Genomic DNA, 22538 nt, shown 5'->3' on the forward strand with positions numbered 1-22538 from the left:
ATAATCTACTGTTTGCTTTTTATCGTTTGCTCGGGCAGACCGTGCATAGACACGAACAACGTCTTTTGTTTACAGTCCCAGATTTTCGTTTGTTTAATCGTGATTTGTCTTTCATAAAGACATAGGTGAAATTCACATACTACAGAAACAAATTTGTCTACGCGCATTGACTAACTGCTTGCGTTCTTTCCTATACTACGTTTGTAAGTACGAATAGCCTAGTATTGTCTTTACTAGAAACGCCTGCAGAAACCCAGGCCACTTTTTACTTTTGTGCGTGAATACGTCATTGTACCTGTATATGCGTTTGCATAAAAAAGTAAGCCCTCATCATAACTTACAGTCATGAAAATATGCAATCATGCTAGAACTAAGTACTCTGTTCCTATGTTTAGCACAAATTATTGGGTCACAACCAGGACTTTGGAAGAGGCGTAAATGTTAAATTGCTCCAGCTCCAGCTCCGGAGCTCTCTTTTATCATAAATTAGCTCCATCTCCGAAGCTCATTGATACCACTGTTCCGACTCCAGCTCCGACTCCATTACGTAAAAAACGGAGGTTTAAGGATGAACGCTCAATTTGGAATATCTAGCTCAATGGGTCAGTCAGTGGTCAGTACCATCGTTTGCAGCTATGAACATGTGACTGCTCTGCTGTCAAATCCCCAACAATTCTTAATTTTGTGAAAGGTTGCTGTTAAATTATGTAAATTCAGCCAATAATAGTAGGCTAGTAGAAAAGCATCTTATGAAATTTATCGGAGCCGGAGCTATTTTTCAAACAACTGGCTCCGGCTCCGGCTCCAGATCCAGCTCCGTTGAAAATGCACGGCTCCTTGCTCCGGCTCCGGCTCCGGCTCCGGCTCCGGCTCCAAAGGCCTGGTCACAACTACTCTTAACTTGAACAAACTTAATTCACCAAGGTACAAGAAGGAAATAAAAACCTTTCCATTCCTCGTCCTAGAACAGTAGTTGCTATTTTTAGGACAACTACTAACCAGCAATAATTCACGCCTTAAAATGAGATTCATGATTATCGAGGAATAGCGAAATAACATCAGCTTCAATGAAATGAAAGCCGCCAGCCGGCATATAACATTGTCAGATGCTACTGTTATACGTCTGTAGCGGCCTGGGTAGCATTTTTAATACCATTACATTATTTCTTGGAAAAGTGTTTTCCAGTTATTGATTGAAATTTATGAACTTGTTTTTTGATAACACTTCAACTGTCGTTTGATATTTGGAAACCTACTCTGAATAACTTCGTGTGAACACTCCCTTTAGTACGTTCCCAGGTTGTTTCCTGCACCTGTGCTGATAAGAAATCTTTATTGCAAATGCCCGCTTCTTAACTTTATACTGATAATAATTTATCTACGTGTCAGCTTTAACTACATGTAACTCCCATCGCCAACACATTGTTTTCATCGCCGCACATGTTCTGAAATGCTGCTTTTTTTCTTGTCGAACATTTTCACTCCCATCGCTTCACGTTTTATAAGCTCGCACTTCCACCAGCGAGCAGAGAGACGGAGAGACGGAGAGACGCAGACAAAGGCAGATAGAGAAAATTACCTAAGCGAACAGATGAGCTTTCTACGCTAGTCATGCTGATTGCATCTCAATAGACATCTTATAAGCAGTGGTATTACTATGTACTTGATTATGCGTAATATTGAGAAAGTGTACAGCATCTACAATAAAAACCTTTTCTTGTAAACTATTTCTGTTGTAATATTAAAACCTTTCGGCTGACAAGCTGTTAGAGTATTCTAACCGCACCCAACAATAGAGTCAGATAATTCAACAGGTAAAATTAAGTTAACATAACATAAGTTAAGACAATTAACCTCTGCATTAATTAGCTCTGCACGTCTAATAGCGCAGTATACATTCCCAAAACGTGACACTTCAAAGCACGACCGGGTTTAAGGAAACAGAAGATCTTTTAAACACTACAATTGCAGCCATTTGGAGTGAAAACTACAGTTTATATGCGATTTATGTTATCACATTTCGTGTTTGAGTGCTCCCAAGCAGAATGAAATAGTATGATTATTTTGGCATAACATAAATTTTATCTTAAATTGATTTTGATGATGTATCTATGCAGCCTATGTTTTCACTACTGCCACGTATGCAGGTCTAAAGAAGCTCTTTTAAGACAGAGGTTCTCTCACTAAATTAAGCTGTTAAAAGAATCTGACTCTAGTTAATGCGTGTTGTTAGAATAAGCCTACATCTTGTGAACTCAAACTTCAGCTGTTAGTTCACTTTTGGATTACAACACAACTACATACAAGAGAAGCGCTTTATTGAATTTCTGCGCCCGTCTTTAACTTAAAACGCATAACGAAGTGCTGTTTTACAAGATGTTTATATAATCTCGTTATCACAAAGTCTGACTGAACTCATTTGCTCACAGTTTTGTTTATTAACACGGAACACAAGCCAGATTAGTTACAAGGCAAGCGATCGGACAACTGGGCTACCGAGCTAACGTTTCTTTATGTCATAAAAGTAACGTCTAATTCAGACATAGGATTTTATTGCTCAAGTTTTAAATCTGTCTTGTAAGTTTATCCTTATGCATGGATATGTCCGTACCACAAATCGATGTCAGACTTAATGATTTTATGACCTTGTTTTGAACAATTTTGAAGACCGTTTACTACTTCACGAATTAGAGACATATTAGAAAATCCACAACGTATCTTATAAGAGATAACAATTAATGAGCAAATTTTAAAAGAAATAATGAGCTGGTTCACTTAATCCCCCTTGGCTGAAAGCAAGGTGCATTCTAATCGTAATCGCATTTATCTTGCACTACTTCCTGTGTGCAGTTTATAATTGTTGTATTCAGCTAAATAGATATTGTTCTTTTTTATGCTCTCTAAACCTGCATACATACAACCTTGTAGAATATACATGTCTTAGTCTCGGAGTTTAGCGAGAAGGTTCGAGGGTCAATAACTGGATGTCTATTGGATGGTAACAAATGTCTATTAGGATTTCAAAGAATATTTAGTGAAGCGAATATACAGAGTTTATGTTTATTCATCTTATCCAAGTTATGTCTATATCTGGAACGTTAAATCGATTGAATTTTGGCTGCCGCGAAATCACCGTAAAAAAATCGTGCGTACAAAGCTAATTTTTACAGTTTCTCGTTAAACTAACTTACATGTTATAACATAGCAACTTAAATCTATTTTCTAATCTAACTCCAACTTCAATAAGATCTTTAATAGCTAAAATCATCTTTTTGCATACCGATTCTCCTGATCTCACCGCCTATCGTTAACAACGGGCTGCTTGACATACTCTCGGTGAAATAGTCAAACTCTTTTTTATTTATCTTTCCTAATTTTTCGGAAGTTAAATTAAGAAAGTGTGGTCTACGTTTGACTGATAAGCTTGTTTCTGAACTGGACATGTAACCCTTCCGAAAGATATACTGAGATCAAATCAGAGTAGGAAAAACTTAAAACAAGCTTTCTTTACTCAGAATAATTGTCAGTTATTATAGTATAAAATAAAACGTCAGGAGACTTGTTATTGCTTTGCAACAAGCAAGTGATGACTTGGGTAGTAAGACTTCATTGGACGTCGATCCAGCCTTGCTGAGACGCATCTGATGTTAATCGCAGTCTAAACTGTCATTTACCAAACCACTGCCTTAAAAATGATCACTAAATTACGCCTTTCAGATAAAAAAGTAACATATTTCGCTGAACTGTATTATTCCGGTAGCTTTCATGGCAGGTCTTATTGCAGGAATCTACTGACTAGAATTGCATTGTTTCAAGTTCATTTTAGTATTCTAAAAAGAGTTTTTTTGGTATAATTTCAACGGATGTCAAAAAACACGATGGTCATAGTTGTTCAGTCTTTAGCGAATATCACCAATTAGAAACGTGCAACTTCACTAAAGTGAAGCGATTGTAAATCATTTCGAATTCAAAGCTTTCGATTGTTTCTGGTTGTAAGAAACCGTCTTTGCTTCGTACTTCTTCCCCTTTTCCCATTCAGGTATGATGGTCGCCATCTTCTCAAGCTTGTTGACAGCCTAGCAATTTTTATAGTTACTGTAGAGCCAATATCAATACATGATACTTCATTTACGTAAGCTACATATCGCCACTGTTGCTCTCGATAAATAGGCCTGACAGGAATAATGTAAGGGGTTAGTTGGGAAGTGAATAATCAGAAGATCTTTCTCGAAACACATATATCGTAGGTAAGAGGTTTCGAATTATTAAAAGAACTCCATGTATGCAGTACATTGTGCGAAAGAAGAGCTTTCAGATCGACAAACCTGTGTCAAGATTCTGCTTCCGGAATTGTCAACTGCTGCTTTACAATCCTTTATAGTATCAGCACTGCAATAAACGCGTGGCTTTAGAGTAGGCTGTTAACAACATGTGCTGCTCAATTGCTCGCACTGTAGCCTAGTTGTAGTACATCGGACAGTATTGAGGAATGCAGCAGAACTTTTAATTGCGCTGATTCTCAATATTTCTTTTGAATTGAGTTAAATTCTGCCGTTAAATGTGTTAAACATAACGCTACATATGCAGGATCAATTTTCTTAAGTTCAATGCGGAGGTAAACATTATAACATCGCATACTACTACTGCTTTTAATTAGAAGCAATGCTCTGATATATTTGCAAAATTAGTAGCATTTTTCGGATGTTTTTTGACAACTCACGTGAAGAAAATAGTCGGTAACATCTTGCGGTTGTCCAGAATAGTATTAATAGCCAATAAAATGGCATCATCGTCTCCACTCTTGAGGACAATAGCCAGTAAGAAATCAACCAACTTAAACTGGGAAGGGTCTATTGACCTGGGAATAAGTCGGCTTTATTGACATCCAAACATCAACTATAACATGATATCGGCGACTCCTTTTTGTGAGATCGCCCATTGAAGTTGAATGGGCAGTAGAAAAGTACCTGGAGTTTCTTCTCACAGAAAGCCACATGTGTTTTAGCTCCAGTACAGCAATATGCTTGAACTGCGTTCTTGTATCGTCATCTGCAGCGTCGTACATTTCCATCACGGCTTCCAGCCATCGCGATAGAATACCAAAGTATTCAACGTAATGAGGAAACTCTAGAATATATCACCAAAACATTTGTCTGTAACGGATGAGTCATATGGTATAATCTGTTGTATATAATCAGTGAAGTCACTTATGTTGAAACAACTTGTAAAATATAAAGAAAACAAACCACTATACAAAAATGGTAAATAATCTGGCCGTTTCTTTTCCACAAGGTAATCTACAAGTTCGTGCTTCAATTTCCATACAAAGAAGAAATTCTGCAAATAAACAACATCTTTAAACAATTAAGAGGAGCAAAACATCATTTTGCGTTTACGTTACCGTTTAGATAATTTTGATACACTTTGAAGTCTAAAAAAAATTTTAAACTGAGAAAAGGAAGTACAAAGAAACGTAAGATTACAAAATAGAATGTAGACATCACTCACGTATGGAATGATGCAACGAATATAGTCAAACAGATTATCAACTGTGTCATTCTCTTTTAATGTGTTGATTAAGGATAAGCTGTAAATAGAAAGAGGTGAAACATACCGTTAAACTTTATCGGCAAAAAAGTTCTAACAGAAAAATGACAGAGTGAACTGGAAGGAAACTCACTAAAACATATACTGCATGCGTTCATTGTGATCCAGTATCAAACTGTTTTTTCCGTACTGCACGATGTCATAAACTTTCTTCACTGCTTCCATGTCACTGCCGCATTTTTGTAAAATTTGTATGAAGGCCACAACTGAAAAACAATGAAATTTCGCCAATTCAAAACGTGAACATATTTGTAATGAGTAAGCAACCACGCAACAAACTGTATCAAGCCACGAAATTATTCATAGAACAGAAACTTCTCTTTATTGTGTGTCAACACGTTAACCCAGAAACATGTAAACTGTACTGACTATCATAGTTGTCTTGAACGTGGAAGTGCTTTCCCTTCATTAAGTCCAATATAGTGTGAAGCATCTGACGACCTTGCTTACCCCTGTACTTCTTCAAAGGCAGGTTTGTAACCATCGCTGCGTAAGTAGCTGGACCTGGTTCTAGGTAAAAAGAACAATTTAAAGTTAGCGTCCAAGATTATCATAAATGACCAATGCCTGAAACTCTCAATACAAGCGCAATCGGTGTAACGATTACTATACTCTGCAGCAAACAAGTATATTTATCTGCGTGTAAAAAACACAACATTGCACATGACTGTCATAAGAGGATTAACAGACAATGATTATATCAGTAGAAACTAATTAATAAGGTGTTTCCTGGTATAAATATGACAGAGATACAAACGAATACCAGGTAAAAATAGCAAAAAAGATTGCGAATAGTGAGCTAATTAACAGCAAATAAACATCAAATAAACACAAACCGATTCCAAGTTCTTTCATCTCGTTAAGAATCTGAGCATAACATTGGAAAGCAGTTGATGGACTCTGAACGCTTGGTGCCTGACGAAACATGTTGTTTAAGATTTTGTAAGTCGGTCTCACACCTGATCTCTTCATCTTTTCCAGGACAGTCTAGAAAGCAAAAAATCGTAGAAGTAGAGTTCGTTTTTTGTAACAATCTTGCAATTATGAGCACCTAATGCCTTGTACTTTATACCTGCGCATGTCGGAAGCTTGCTGATAAGTAAGCATGTGATATTATATGGTGATAAACATCAACATGCAACTTGGTATCTCTGCCTCTCAGATGCTTGTTGTACAAGGCGAGGCTTTCCCGGCCCTGAACGTCCTAAATTGCACAACAACAGCAGTAAATAACAACTAATGGTGAAAGAAATGTTCTGTCACAATAAGAGAAATGTTTTACAAAAAAGCTCAACGTATCTTTCAATCAATACACTTTCATAAGTTTTGTATTAGGAAGCAATACAAAACATATTGTATCTTATCAAACAAATCGCTTTATTCAGATATGGTTCATGTAAAAAAAATGTAACATTTTTCATTGGATATAGCACACAATCCTAACTACTACATATTTTAACCACGTTACCCCTTGTAAAGACATCACTACCGCTGCTATTTGATCATCTGTGACATCTGGAATATGTTTTAAAATATCTTGCATTTTCTGAACAAGACTGGGGTCTTTTGATAAATTTAACATTGTCAGTTTCTGCAGATTTACATAAACAAGGGTTAGCACATTAAAAAATCCAAAATCATAACCAATTTATTGATCAACCTCATTTACAAAATTGGCTTATTTTTGGCTAATTAATTACATTTTAAACAAATTTATTTATTAGTTTTTTTTTCTAAGACAACACTTTACACAAAAAAATCATTAGCACCACTTTAGTTAAACACATTGATGTAACTTTAAAACATTATCTTACAATCCTTTCATTAGCATTGTTAAAATTGTATACTACAAGTTGGGCAGCATCTTAATGATGTAACAGATTAGGCCAAAACACACGCACAAAACCATGGCCAGATTTGGAGGGGCAAAGGTTTTTCTAAGCTGACATGAATGAAAACTGAAAATTACCACATTGGCAGATTGCACAAACATGATAGTAAAAAATATCATGGTGGTGGGAAAAAGTATGAAGAATGTTTCAAAAAATTTCAAACAATGCAGATTGTTACAGTTTTCATTTTTTGTTCAAATTTTGACTTGATTTGGAGTGAAATTGGTTTCACTATAAAGTCAAACTTTTCCTTTATGGTTTAGGTAAAATCATTGATAACTGATATCTTTCTGAGGTATTGAAAACTCTGAAAATAATTGAAAATTTGTAAAGCAGCTGAAACGCTATCATGCTAAAATGATTGGTTGGCTCAATCAGAGGTTGATCAAATGTACTAGGCTAAAGGTAAACACATGTTTAGAAACGTTAATCCGACTACTTTTTTTAAAAAAGAATTTCCAACATTTGAAGAAGAAATGGAAGTTTTTGCCAACACACTTCCTGAATGCAAATGGGACCAACCTTATGAGCTCGGTCGACAATCAAAGGATGATTTGGAGGTAAGCCTTTGCAAAATGCAAGCAAGCCAAGAAGCTGATTAATTGTAAAACTTGGAACCTCTACTTCTGCTTCACGCAAACGAACAAACATGTCCATGGCTTTGATAACCTACAGTTAACAATTCATATTTAACATATATATACAACTGAACTTGAAACATAACAGAAAAGAAACAAATGATAATAATGAGCAACTTTCATTAATGTACAAACTGTAACTTGAAAATACCTGTTTGTTATTGAGTAACATCTGTAATGATTCAACAGAATCTTGTAAATTTCCCTTGTCGGCTTTTTCACTTTGATCAGAATCCTCCAAGCTTGTTTGAGAAGGTTCCATAACAAATTCCCCATCAAGGTTAGTCCAATTCTCAGGCTTGTCAACCCCCCAGTCAAACTTAAAGAACTCTGGATGAGTTTGTATGATATAATTTGCTGTTCCTCTTCCATTGCTAGACAATATGTGATTATGTAATTACAGCCCAACAAATGCATTAAATAAACATCACAAGAAACCATATTTAATTGAAATAGATATCGCCAGCATAACACAGTATATTATACGCACTTAATATTTCTAGGCTTGTTGATCACTGACCGCACCAGCATTTACTTCATAATGGTATATACTATTCATATTCCCATTCAAATTAAATTCAAAGAATTGCCACAAACAAAAACAAGTCTCACTGCCTTAACATTTGTTTCTTTGAATTTCCAAAGCGACCTCGAAGCCATAATTCCGGAGTGCTCAAGTCTTGATATTGTGGGATCCTTTCATTTATTTCAACTGTTTCAGAAAGCGCTTCCAAAACAGCGGTATTAGACCTGTTGTTTTTAAACTGTATAATTAACAAGCATATTTCAATAACAGAACAAAATATGGACCTCAAGTAACATGCCGAAATACTAAATAAGCACTACCCTTTTGTACAGTTAAATATTGAAAATCTACCAATTTTTAGGCTTTGGAAGTTTGATATCTAAGTTTAGCTGTCGCAAAATAACATCCTTGGCATTCGGATTCTCCACAGTTTCTGCATGATTTAGGGCTAGACTTGTGGTATGCAAAAGTCTGTAGCTTGACCTGAAAAAAAGTGTTTAATGTAACAACATGTTTTTGGCATTATTATTATGATAATTAGATATAGTCGAAAAAGAAATATATGCATTCATGAAGGTCTCAGTCAAGAAGTAGTCCAACATTTATTTATGTTTACAAAGTTTTATATCCACAACAGATTGTTCAGTTTTTGGTAGAATATATTCTATACAAACTCTTCTCATTAATTACAAAAGTTCAAGTTGTGGTGTGTATATTCCATACATGCTCTTTAAAAACTTAGCAGTCCGGGGTTTACGCAAAGTTTTTGGATTTACTATTTCCAATAGAAAATGAGTTGAATAGGTGCATCATTTATTTTTGTCAGGGTCTCACTTCTTCTTAGCCTTACAACTACAACAAGCAGTTGTGTACATACAACTTCTCCTCGAAAACCGATATACTTTCCAGTTGGGCAAAAATTTTGGTGTAATTTTACAAATTATAGTATGGTAGGTAATTGTAACGTAACTGTAACTTACAGCATTTAGATTATGCGCTACAGAAGACACTGTTACATACTTAATATGTGTAAGTACTGTCAAATTATCCAAGCATTGTTAGTCTATGGCTATGGCAGTAAAAAATTTTGATAAAATGTCAGAAAGTTTTTCACTCTAGGCCTAGCAGCCTAAACAACCTCAGACCACTAAGATGTTCAGGATTGGAGACATGGGATGAGCTGAGTTTCTAATATGAAGAAAGTGAATAATTCAGATTAACACCATAGTTCATGCTGCAGCTTGTTGTTAAAGATAAATAACTAAGGTAAGAGAATCGAGAATGTGTAGAACTATATGCAAAAAGTGTGGCGGAAGACGTGTGGCTAGATTTAGTTTAGATGGTAAGATTAGATAACTTCTGTTATAACTTCCAGGAAAATAGGTTAGGCTAGTGACCATGATAACCAGTGGTGGGATTCAGCCGGTTCGTGTGAACCGGTTCTTGGAATTTTAATGACTTTCGCGAACCGGTTGTTAATAAGCATATGTATAGGTCTATATATATTGGCCCCGGGAAAATATGGCATGCTGCTAGTGAGAGAACCGTATGTTAACATATTTGAATCCCACCACTGATGACAACCTATCTGCCTATAGCCTTACAAATAGGCCTACCTGAAAATCTTCGTCTTGTTTAAAGAATACATTGTTGTAGATTTTACGCCTTTGCCTAAACCATATTAGGTCGATTCAGAAAACCCAAATTCTTGGTCTAATACTTTGGTTATATTAATTTAAAAGCTAAGATAGCACCAAACCACTTGACTAAATACGCTAGCTTGCTTTGATAAGGTAGAGTAGCCTATGCTGTTAATTCAATAATTCTTTTATGCAAGCCATGCAGGGAATTCGTTTCAAGGTGAATCACCCAAATAAACACCACATTTTCATAGAATTTGCTAAAATAGAAAACAAACTAAAAATCTTTACTGGATTTCAGGTTTATACATTTTCATTCAAATTCGGAGTGTTCAAATTGATTCAATTCTGTACAATGCAATATTTTAAGCCAAACAGATCAAGATAAACTGCACAATATACTGATAAAAGTTATCTCATAAAAACTATCTTCTTGGCCATATAATAGATATTAGGTCCTTTTAATTCTCAGTTTTACACCTCCGGATGCTAGATGACCATTTTCCGTTAAATATAGGATTTTTCTGCATATTTCTGTAGGCAATTACATTCTTCTGTTGAATATGTTGTTGTTTAATTACACGTTTAACTTCATCAGTTATTTGTTTCTCATTAGCCTATAACACACCCGACGTGATGTAAAACGTAAACGCATTTTTTTGTGATTCGTGAAAGCCAATGTCATGCTAAGATCACAATTAAGCAAATTCATTTTTCTGGGGCCAGGTCGTACAGTGTTTCAGGGGATATTAACTAAAAATTCTTTTTTTGTCTTTCTTTATTCATCTTCATATATTATTTTTCGGGTTTCGTCTGCATTAGGCTTATTAGTCTTTTTTGGTTTCGGTCGGTCTAGGGATTTTTTGAGGGTCGATTGATTCAGTCACTTTTACCGGACGCGGTTTGAGATCATTCAGGGCAGTTTTTGTACTGGTGTCCACCTATTTTTGAATAATAAGCTTATATGAGCTCGTTTTAACGTGACCTTTGTGGTCTTTTCCAAATCTTCGTCAGCTAACATAAATTTATGACGGTAGCCAGAGACACACAAGGTCTGTTACTTCATTTTGTACATTCGTCTTCCATCTTGGATGCCATGTTTATCCTTGCTCAATGACACGTAGTTCTTTAACGCCTTTTCAAATATGGTAGACTTAGCTACAAATAAAGCTTGGTAGACTATTCGTTCATACATTTCAAATTAAAGTTAAAAACAAATTCATTAAAGCAAGATTTTATTAAGCTATATAAACTAACTGAAAACTTCAAATCCAAAAGAAGCTTAAAAATTGCAAAAATCCTTTAGATTGAAATAATTCACACTGACTATAACACATGACACCTTGACTTGTCGCCATTTCGGAAATTACGAAATAAACGCGTGCCTTCAAGAAAATAGTTTTTGCGATACCTATTATTTTCAAATAAGAAATATTGCAATATTCTCTCCAGCGCGCAAAACAATTTTCTGCTACTTTTTTCCCAATAAATTTATCATCTAACCGCTAGGCTAGCTTTAGTGAACGTTCAAGCTATTCATGTTACGCACTTAAGTACACTTTAACCATATTTATGTCTTGTCACCGAGCACACGAAATGTTTTATCCATACATGTACCAAACAAGTCCTTTACTTCATCAAAACACCTGCGCTACGATTAACTTATTCTTGGACTTTCTCCTCACGTAAAGCCATTCGAAAAATAGAGATTTTGAATTCTTACAGCTTTAGAGCCATTTTCGTCAAATGCAAAACGATGCAGCGTTACTGTATACAACTTTGAACGCGCATTGATCCTTCGTGTAAATGCGCCTAACTGGTTGCTGCCTGGTTCTTTAGGCATACCTAAACACAGACATTTGGTGTTGATTCTATCTGAATATATTGCTTTATCGTTCATTTACATACGAACAAGAACCCACAAAAATGTACAAACAAATATACAAATTTGTTGTAAATACTGACTAAAAATTTAGCCAATATCGCATTAACACTGATCTCCAAAACAAGCTTATACAGTGACAATGACTAGGCGTGTATCAAATTGACAAAAATAATACAGTACAACGCGACTTGCTTGCCAAAAGACATTGCACCAGACGTATAGGCATGTTTAAATTGAATAGGTTGTTGATGTGCAAATTTTTGTTTTTTCGTTACAAAACTCAAGCAGGGTTGCACGTAAAATGCTCTGGGAACTGAAAATAAGCACTTTTTTAACAGGTTTTGTCGAGTTATGACATTTGCTAAGTAATTTTTATCTATACCAGCACAAAAAAAAACAAACAATGAGTAGGTCTATAATTCATCATAAGGAATGTAAACCGTGAACGAAGCGCATACTACTCACTGGCACACATATGCGCAGTACACTTGTTTGCTAGCAACGGGCATACAGACTTGCGCACCACAAATCAACAGCAAATACATATATACTTTTTAAATTTCATTACAGATTATTACTTATTGGTTTATTACATGCAGTAAAATGAAACAAAGTGGTTCCAATGAAATTATGAATCGGGACAAGCGAACGAACAGCACAACATACAAATAACTACACTAAAAAATATAAAATTTCACATTGATTTTGTAGTAGTTGAAAATGACAAATGGTAAATGGCAACAGTCGGCTGCCACAAAATTATATTACACTGTTCAAACATGAGCGTAAAATATCTCTTTACTGGCAAAAAAAAACAACTTCAATTTATTCAAATGGAAAACCGAAATTATGAAAGTTTGAAACAGTTATAAATCCAATACAGTAAAAACGCTCCGATGCAAAGCAAGATACTAACGGTAATTCCAGCTTCTTTATACATTTGATGGAACGCTGGATGAGATTTCATCAGAATTGAAATTAAAACACCTTTCACATTCACACGGGGAAAGGGTTTGTCAGGAATGCTTTTCCCCAGGAATTTACAGAGCGGTTCCCAACCTTGATTTACATTGAACACTAACAACTTGTCCTTTGGGGCATTCTGATGAAAAGTAAAAAATATGACGCATATAAGTTAGTTATTGAAATCCGTGATGAATAAAACTGGGGCACAACGCATGATATCACAGATTACAGGAACCTTCACTCCAAACGTAGTCTTGGACCTTACTTGATTTCGGCGACTTTTAAGTACCTACTCTCCTTTGCCAGTGTCGAATTGACACTGAATTTCAGCAAACGCAATTACCTATATATCTATATTTATGGTCCGGACCGTCTGGGTAACTAAAACTAAACCATTATAGCGTATAGCGTAAACAAACACCGCATGGAAGTAATAACCGTACACATTTTGTAACATAGCCAACAGTCCAGCTGTTTCCTTAATGAAAATTAAAAGTTTATAATTATTCCAGATTACGCAAAATACACGTGTTTACGTACAACAGTAGTCAAGAATACTCTGGCGGATGGAAATTAACCAAAAAAAAACGATTATATCCTAGAAGGTTGTGCTGACCTGCTTTCAGGCCAACTCAACTAGTGCGCAATCTGGAAGTTTATTTGATTAAAGGCGTGTTTTTTCAATTATTCATATTTTATAGGCTATTAAACGTGCGGAGCTCATCAACAACCAACGTCAGTTTTGGCCCAGTAGAGCGTTTTACTTGGACAAAACTGGCTGAGACATTCTGTAGCGTCGTGTTTACAGTTTCCTTGTCTTACTGGACATGATTTTCCAATTCTACTGAAAATTGTGCACGTTTGTCATTTTTATATATCACCTACAAGGGTATTCATGCTGTATATTCAAGAAACGTGTATTTGATCTACCTTAACAGACCACACACACCTAGGGCCGATTAAATTGGTTAATGACCAAAGGCGAGAAAAAGTACAACATTTTCACCAGGGTTTGCAACTACAATTAAACTATTTCGTCATACCTACTCGTATATGATAGAAAAATAGTTTGGGAAAGTCTATTAAGTTTCTATACAAGCTACCTGCAAGCAATAGGCTTGATGGTGACGGAAGTTTGATTTGTTCAACGTCGGATTATAATGAAAATTGAAATCAAATGGACTCTTCACTGAAAGTCCGTACAACATCCGCACTGCATATAAAACAACGTTTGCGTTGTGATGATGCAAACAGTGATACAGAGATTGGACACGATGTCAATTTAAAGAGTTAACTCTAAAAGTTTTTACCCCAGGTTTGGTAGAATCGAAAATATCGCCAGCCTGTGGGCGACAATATTTGGATCCATTGGAATGTTTTGTTTCTTGTCTGTACATCAGCTTGCTTAGCCCAACTTTTAAACCATACTTCTTCTTCTCTAGTTGTTAAGATAATCTAAAAATTCAGCCAGATACACATGACTCAATTAATGGTTAATGTTTTTTTTTATGCAATAATCAACTTAATCGGGCAGCAAACGTTTTACTTCAAGCCATGTCAAAGAGCAGAAAAAAACTACTAGCAAACTTTGGTATCTGGAAAAGCATGTTGAATTTCTTCCCAAAAGTGATATGCTGGCGCTCCCGTTACAGCATCCACGCCATCATACATCTGTCTGAAATCCTCATCAGTTGCTCCTTTCTCGGAAATTCTCTTCCATTCTTTGTCATGATACCAAAAATGATCCATATAGTCGTAGACTACAAAACCAAGCTCTTGTAATGCCACAGCCATAGACTTTGTACCAGTTTTAGAGAAGCCGGCAAGTATTATTTTCATTATTAACTTTTGATGTTAACCTTACTTGTTTAACACCTTTTACTAAACAATAAAAAACAGATTCTTGTTATTTTTAAATATTTTTTGCTATAACATATATGTGATATGCTCATTTGCCTACGGAGACCAAAATAACAGTTTGCATCATTGTGCATTAACCAAGTCTATATAATTTTGGAGGATGCGATCGAAAACCGCACGAAGTTTATGAAATTTGTCAAATCACGATAGTCACATATGCTTGAGCGTCACTGGAAGTAGAACCCTAATAAAAACAACCGCCTATCCTGTTTAATCCAGAAAAATTGCGTTAGGCTTCGCAACACCAAGAATAAATTTAGTAATCGGCAGAAAGCGTAATAACGAAAATTTTTCGCCTAATAAAACTAAAAACCAAAAAGTACGAAGCGTGGCACTAACGCATCAGAAGTCGTGTAAACTTTAGATACGATAAGAGAACCTGCAATAATGTTCTACAAAACCAACTCATTTTATAACTACAAACTGTCTATATCCTACGTATTATACACACGCCATAGCACTAAGCGTAGACATTTGCAGTTTTTGGTTATGGGTACAAATAGACAAACCATATCAAAAAAAGTGGTTAAACGTACGGTAACACTTTCAATTTCTCAAAAAATGTATAATTTTTAAAACATAAAGGAAAAATTATGAAATCTTAAAACAGATATAAATCCAATACAGTAGAAACGCTCCAATGCAAAGCAAGATGCTGATGGTAATTCGAGTTTTTTTATTCATTTGATGGAACAACTTCTTTATTGCGCTGTTTTTTTAGTACTAGTTAGTACTTTCACCACGTTTTGATTTCGTTCTTTTTTAATGTTTGTTTATTTGTACCCAGAAACCCAATGTTTGCACATGCACAACAACAACAACAACATGGTTTGCAGCAAAGGAAATAAGAAAGCCGTTAAGAAGTGAAGAAAGGTGCCAAAAAAGTAAAGATTCAGATCTCTGGAAAGCATAGGTGAAGAATGGCCGAGACTTTCACATACGCATACAGAGTCAAAAGACAATGGAATAATGACGTGGCTGCGGAATACAGCAACCATCGCGAAGTAACCATCCAATTGACCAATGACAACAAGAGGGATGACATCTACAGGTTGCTAAAAGAAATCAAGATACCGATAGAGTACATCGAAGGAATCATACAGAAGCCTGGAAACATGGTAAATATTACTGTAGACAGGAAAAACAATGCTATAAGACTTGCAGACTTACTTCAAAAGAGGCCGGAAGTAAAGTATGCCATAGCTCACGGAGACGAGAGAATAGACCTCACGATCAGATGATGGGTACCGATCGACTACCCACAGAGACACCTCGATGAAATCCTCGAAGAATTCGAAATCCAAGGCCCAGCTCAACTGGGTGTCGACAAATATGGCATAAAAGACGGAAGAAGGGTATACAAAGTCAACAAGAAGACGATGGAGAGGCACCAACTCCCATCGTATCTATACTTAGGCAAAATAAGATGTGCGGTAAGCTACAACGGGCAAATCTCAACTTGTTCTTACTGCACAGAACAGGGACACAAATTTAAAGAATGCCCAAAAGATTCCAGGCAAATACCAACAATCCGGTTGGACAAGATCTTCCGATGACGACTGCTCAAAATTTGGAATCGGACGAGGAGGGATCAACACCATCCCCCAGCGAAAAGCACAAAGAGGTTTCTGTTCATGCAGAAACAGATGAGCCACGACGAGCAAAAGAAAGGAACGGATGGCGCGTGACGAGGAGCCGAGCAAAAATGGAGCCCCCATCGGAGGAGAGCCCGGACCCCGACTCTGATGGACGACCATCGGAACGGGAAGAAAGTGAGAGCCGAGGAAACAAGCGAAAGAATATGAGCGGAGACTCAAACGAAAGCAAAGAAAAAACTGAAGCACGACGACATAGGAACGGAAACCACAAATTCGACTTTTCCAGTTGGGCACTCGAGACATCGGGCGACCTCGCGTGCCCCTGCGGAAACTTCCTCCGAATCAAAAAAAGCAAGGACCCACGAAATTCACTCCCATACTTTAAACATCCGATTTACTGTGCAGGTTGTACAGCAGTTATTTTACGATGTAATTGTACCAAATTTTCGGTCCTACATATTAAAGAAAGACTTAAGCCTTTCCAGTGCGGAACATGCGAATGTATATACGAACCAAACCCCGACGATCTTAATTCAACTGTAAACTAAGAGTGTAACCTCTATGTTCCTTCCTTTGTAACGTGGCCCAGGCCAAAATTACGAAATGCATTACGTCGTTATACTTTGTGTCTATTCCGAATTTTGAAGTACTCTGTGTTCTCCCCGAAACTTATACGATCATTTTTTTATTTATTTTCTTATTAAGCGTGCCTTAACACTGTTTTAAGAACGTTTAATAAACAAACATCAGAAACCGAGACCTGCAAATGTCTATGGCCGTGTATAACATGTATGATATAGGCAGCTTATCTTTATAAAATGAGTTGGTTTTGTAGAACATTATTGCAGGTTCTTTTGTCGTATCTAAAGTTTACACGACTTCTTATGCGTTATTGAGACGTTTTGTACTTTTTGGTTTTTAATTTTATTAAGTGAACAAGAAAATTTTTGTTATTACGCTTTCTGCCGATTAACTTACTAAATTTATTCTTGGTGTTGCCAAGCCTAACGCAATTTTTCTGGATTAAACAGGATGGGCGGTTGTTTTTATTAGGGTTCTACTTCCAGTGACGCTCAAGCATATGTGACTATCGTGATTTGACAAATTTCATAAACTTTGTGCGGTTTTGCTTCCATCCTTCAAAATTATATAGACTTGGTTAATGCACAATGATGTAAACTGTTATTTTGGTCTCCGTATGCAAATGAGCATGTTACATATAGCCTATAGTAGAAAATATTTAAAAATTACAAGAATCTGTTTTTTATTGTTTAGTAATAGGTGTTAAACAAGTAAGGTTAACATCAAAAGTTAATAATCATGAAAGTGATACTTGCTGGCTTCTCTAAAACTGGTACGAAATCTATAGTGTTACGAGAGTTTGGTTTTGTTGTCTACGACTACATGGATCATTTTTGGTATCATGACAAAGAATGGAAGAGAATTTCCGAGAAAGGAGCAACAGATTGATCTAAATATTGTCGTCCACAGGCTGGCGTTATTTTTGATTCTACCAAACCTAGGGTAAATATCTTTGAAGTTATCTCTTTAAATTGACTTCGTGTAATACCTTCACCATGACTTGCATCATCACAAGGCAAACGTTGTTTCATATGCAGTGCGGGTGGTGTTCCGACTTTCAGTGAAAAATCCATTTGATTTCAACTTTCATTACAATTCAACGGTGAACAAACTAAACTTCCGCCAGCTTCAAGCTTATTGCTTGCAGGTAGCTTGTATAGAAACTTAATAACCTTTTCCGGTGAAGTAGGTTTACTTAACTTCGGCTTAATCACTTACATCCTGTAGTCGAAATAAAACAACTATAACAAGTTGTAAAGTAGTTCAAAACTTTGCAAGTGTTAAACGTGGAAACTGGAAAACGTTCTAGTATTCTAAAAAAACTTTGCAAAATTTTTAACTAGTTTTCTACCATGTACCAGAAGGTTATGAAATAGTTTAATTATAGTAGTAAACTTAAGCGAAAATATTATACTTTTTTCGCTTTTGGTCATTTATCAGTATTAATCAGTGTGAGGGGTGCGCTGGGGTCTGTTAAGGTAAAGCACTTACAAATCAGTTTCATGAATATACAGCATATACCCCTGCAGGCAACAAAAGAAATGAAAAACGCGCACAATATTTGGTGAAACTGGAAAATCATGTCCAGTATGATAGAGAAACTATAAACACGACCCCAGGACACACGGATTGTCTCGGCCAGCTTTGTCTAACTAAAACGCTTCACTAGGCAAAAAATAACGTTGGTTGTTGATGAGGGCCGCACGTTTAAAAGCCTATAAAATATGAATAATTGAAAAAATACATGTTTTCAATCAAAAAATTCCAGATTGTGCAATAGCTGAGTTAGCCTAAAAGCAAGTCAGCACATAACATTCTAGCATAAAATCGGTTTGTTTTGGTTTTCCAATGGCCAGAGTGTTTTTGACTACCGTTTGCTGCTTAGTTAATAGAGGTGTACTTGTCGTTACTAGACATACACAACAGCGAAAACCTCTAAATAGGCCATTCAAATCTTGCAGCTATGCGCTCCTGCGGTTTAGACCTAGCTGGTCCAAGCATTTGTTCTTCCGATACACTTAATTATTATCGTCGACAACACGCAATTATCAAAAACATATAAATTGCAGAACAATATAACACGTGTATTTTGATTATTCCGGAATAATTAAAAACTGCCAGTTTTCATTAAGGAAACAGCTGGACTGCTGGCTATGTTGCGAAATGTATACAGTGATTACTTCCATGCGGAATTTATTTACGTTATTGGCGGACGATCCGGACCATAGATAAGCGTTTGCTGAAATTCAGTGTCGATTCGGCACTAGGGAAGGAGAGTAGGTACTTAAAAGTCGCCGAAATTAAGTAAGGTCCAAACCTACGTTCGGAGTAAAGCTTCCTAATGTATACAGTAATAATATAATCTATGATATTGTGACGGTTACGTCACGAGTCATGGGTTGTTTTGTAAATACTGAAATTTTATTTTGGGATCTTGCGATTCAGTTGTTGACCAAACTTAAATTCTCTTTAATGGCGTTCAGATAAATTACCTCGCCTGAACTGGCGTGCCATATATATACTGTTGTAATGTTTACAATGTTCCTTTTCCCCTTTACTTTTTCACTTGTTACTACGTAACATTCAGTAAGCATTGCCCGAAGGTGAAAGCCTTTGTCTGACAATTAATAAATAAAATAGGAACTTTATCATTTAGTAATATGTAAAGACAGAATTTAAGCAACTAAACAGCATTGTCACGCCGTTTGAGGAATGAGAACTCATATCATCGAAGCAGAAGCAAAGCAAGTTATTATCTTCAATCGTCCTCGCTCATATTGTAACAATAGCAGCCAGTGTACGCGGTCTTTATGGTGAAGATGCTTGTTGTGTAATACAGTAGGCCTACTTCACACAAGGAATACAGCAACGAATTATTATTTGTCATAATATCGTGGGTTGTGCCCCAGTTTCATTCATCATGAATTTCAATATCTAAACATGTTTCTTTATATCTTTTTATTTATTTTCCTATTTTTATTTTAAAGTATTTATCGTGTGCATTTCGTTGATAAGCACTAGTCCTTGCCTTAGTACTAGTACTGTCCTTGCACTAGTCTACTGTTGTCACATTTTTCAACAAAAAGGCTGAAAGTTTGTCAAGATTTTTACACTGCGTTTTTCAGTATAACTTACTATGTTGTTTGCTTGCTTGTTCCTATATCCGTAATTTCCCTGGAAGCGCCTTATTCAATTTTCCTGCATGCATTAACGTAAAATTATTTTCAACAACCGAAATAAACTAGAAAACTAACCAAAAATTATACAGCCCAATAGCCTACCTCTGTTTTGCTCTTTAAAATGACTTCGAAACACTTGGTGAATTCGTGTAGATAAGCATTAATCCTATATCTTCAGTCTACTTGTTACTCATGACTCGTGAAACATTGAAGTAGGCTTAACAGTTGCCTATGACACCATGTGGAACCAACCGGCCTTGCAGGAGTCATATAGAACCGATCTGCAAAAAAGCTTTACTCTCAGTGTCTCACCACTGGTCACAGCCAGCAAAGCAGACTAAGATGCTTCAAAAACGTTCTCTCACAGGAGTTGGGTGAGTCGGTCCCACCTCTCCTTTTTAGCATCCATACCGAGCACATTAACGTCCAAGTATGCTTTCCCGGACGACTTGGGCGTCGAGTATTCATCACGAAAATGAAAAACAATGGAGCTTATGGAGGGACTCTTTGCCAAAATGATTCTCTTCAAACGGGATGTTTGGAAAATCAAATTTTTAGTTTGTCACTTAACGCCTGTCTGTAACATAAACATCATAGAAGTGTAAGATTTAGACATCACAACATAGGCATGATAACATGACGATCTTTCCATCTTGAATAAAACAAAATTTTATAACGCATAGAGAAAATGAAAATACTACGAGAAGTATGATGTGAGTAGCCTACATAAAGTTACAAGACGCGATGTATACAATAAACAAAAGTAAACAACTAACTTTTGGCGAAGGATGGAAATGACGTGGTGTCCAATGTCACCTAGAATAAGTCAAACTTCTTCACTTGAATAGCTCTACATACTTAGAACCCTGCTGCGGATTTAATTTACGCCTTCCCAGCTCGGGTGTGTTCAGCTCACGCCAAAAGGATGGAACCGGCACTGATCAGTAGTTGCCGCTGTACCCCAAGATGGCTCAAAGCCTCAAACCACATGTACATTTTACCTGGATTAGCTCCACCACTTTCTCGGCGGAAAATAGCTAGCACAAAGAAGACAACAATGACCCAAAGCACACGAAGTACAACCAAAGCCCATTACGCAGTCGGCTTATTCCGAGGAAAAGTGTTCTAACCACCACACAGCTCTAGAGAAAGATACTATCTCCACCAGTATTTATCTGTAAATAGAACAAAACCGTCTACAGACAGCGCCGCGAAAGCCATCAAACTTTTCGTCAAGCAAAATTACCCCAAGCTCTGGATGCACTCTGAAAAAGCTAAGCTGTCTTAACCGTCCAAGGACAGTGTTTCATGGTAGTTCAAGGAGGCTGTATACCAACGGGGCTTCAACAGCAAGGCCTACGACTGGAGATTCCCATCAACATCCATGCAAAACCTGCTGGAATGTCCCATACTCAAAGAGACATGCACTGCGCAGAACCTTGAGTTCAACACCACAGCTCGGTTGCGTGTAAAAGAATTCGTATGAAGAGTAGACACAAAGAATAAGATTTACCGAAGCTGTATGCAGGATAAACCTGCATAGCCTATATAGGCTACAATAAATGACAAATATTTTTTCCCTATTTCTTCTATGTTGACTTACCGTAAAAATCTCAGTTCTGGTGATCAAAATGCGTCTGACTTCAACTTTGTTTATAGAGATCTTCAGCAAATTTGTTTATTTTATTTTACTTTAAAAGTGGACAGTTAGGCTACCGGCACACAGTGAACATATCATGGGTGCTCATGAATCAATGCTCGAGTCAACGTATTTTGTGTCAAATGTTTTGTGAAAAACATGCACAATAACAACTCCTAAGCATGTCCTCAACGTTTCTCTGAATATAATGTTTTTGATGTAAATATTCATAACTTATGGGTTCTGGTTTGCTTTAGTTTAATTTTATAAAATTCTGGGTTTGGTAGCCAAGCTAACTTTCTGTCACCAGTCACCACTGCAATTTACATCTTGCACATTTCAGCCTTTTAGGGCTTTGCCGCTTTATCCCGTTCATTGATTGTTTGTAAGCGTATTTCCTACTCGACCAGTCCACAACGATGTTGGCACTATGCTTTTCGTTCTGCGCAGTCAATGGCGATAAACA

General features: G+C 36.5%; 3 protein-coding genes across 3 annotated transcripts; 1 reads left to right on the top strand and 2 right to left on the bottom strand.

Moving 5' to 3' along the window:
• Window positions 1-3801: 3801 nt before the first annotated feature.
• On the bottom strand, window positions 3802-10489 carry LOC143446977 (small ribosomal subunit protein mS39-like). Its single transcript, XM_076946864.1, has 16 exons — window positions 10280-10489; window positions 9015-9146; window positions 8750-8887; window positions 8289-8511; window positions 8022-8168; window positions 7076-7198; window positions 6680-6811; window positions 6444-6594; window positions 5977-6117; window positions 5681-5813; window positions 5509-5587; window positions 5247-5337; window positions 4968-5127; window positions 4721-4858; window positions 4326-4389; window positions 3802-4076 (listed from the first exon to the last, which is right to left on the bottom strand). The coding sequence occupies exons 1-16, from the start codon at window positions 10309-10311 to the stop codon at window positions 3957-3959; spliced, it is 2004 nt and encodes a 667-aa protein (XP_076802979.1). The 5' UTR covers window positions 10312-10489; the 3' UTR covers window positions 3802-3956.
• Window positions 10490-12168: 1679 nt separating this feature from the next.
• LOC143445971 (uncharacterized) lies at window positions 12169-15031 on the bottom strand. Its single transcript, XM_076945395.1, has 4 exons — window positions 14742-15031; window positions 14465-14609; window positions 14258-14367; window positions 12169-13290 (listed from the first exon to the last, which is right to left on the bottom strand). The coding sequence occupies exons 1-4, from the start codon at window positions 14991-14993 to the stop codon at window positions 13036-13038; spliced, it is 762 nt and encodes a 253-aa protein (XP_076801510.1). The 5' UTR covers window positions 14994-15031; the 3' UTR covers window positions 12169-13035.
• Window positions 15032-15355: 324 nt separating this feature from the next.
• Window positions 15356-17415, top strand: LOC143446360 (uncharacterized). The gene is made up of 2 exons (XM_076945959.1): window positions 15356-15735; window positions 15862-17415. Exon 2 carries the CDS (start codon window positions 16573-16575, stop codon window positions 17218-17220), a length of 648 nt encoding a protein of 215 aa, XP_076802074.1. The 5' UTR covers window positions 15356-15735; window positions 15862-16572; the 3' UTR covers window positions 17221-17415.
• Window positions 17416-22538: the final 5123 nt, after the last annotated feature.

Source organism: Clavelina lepadiformis, chromosome 2 (assembly GCF_947623445.1).
Source record: "Clavelina lepadiformis chromosome 2, kaClaLepa1.1, whole genome shotgun sequence".
In the NCBI taxonomy this organism is placed as follows: Eukaryota; Metazoa; Chordata; class Ascidiacea; order Aplousobranchia; family Clavelinidae; genus Clavelina; species Clavelina lepadiformis.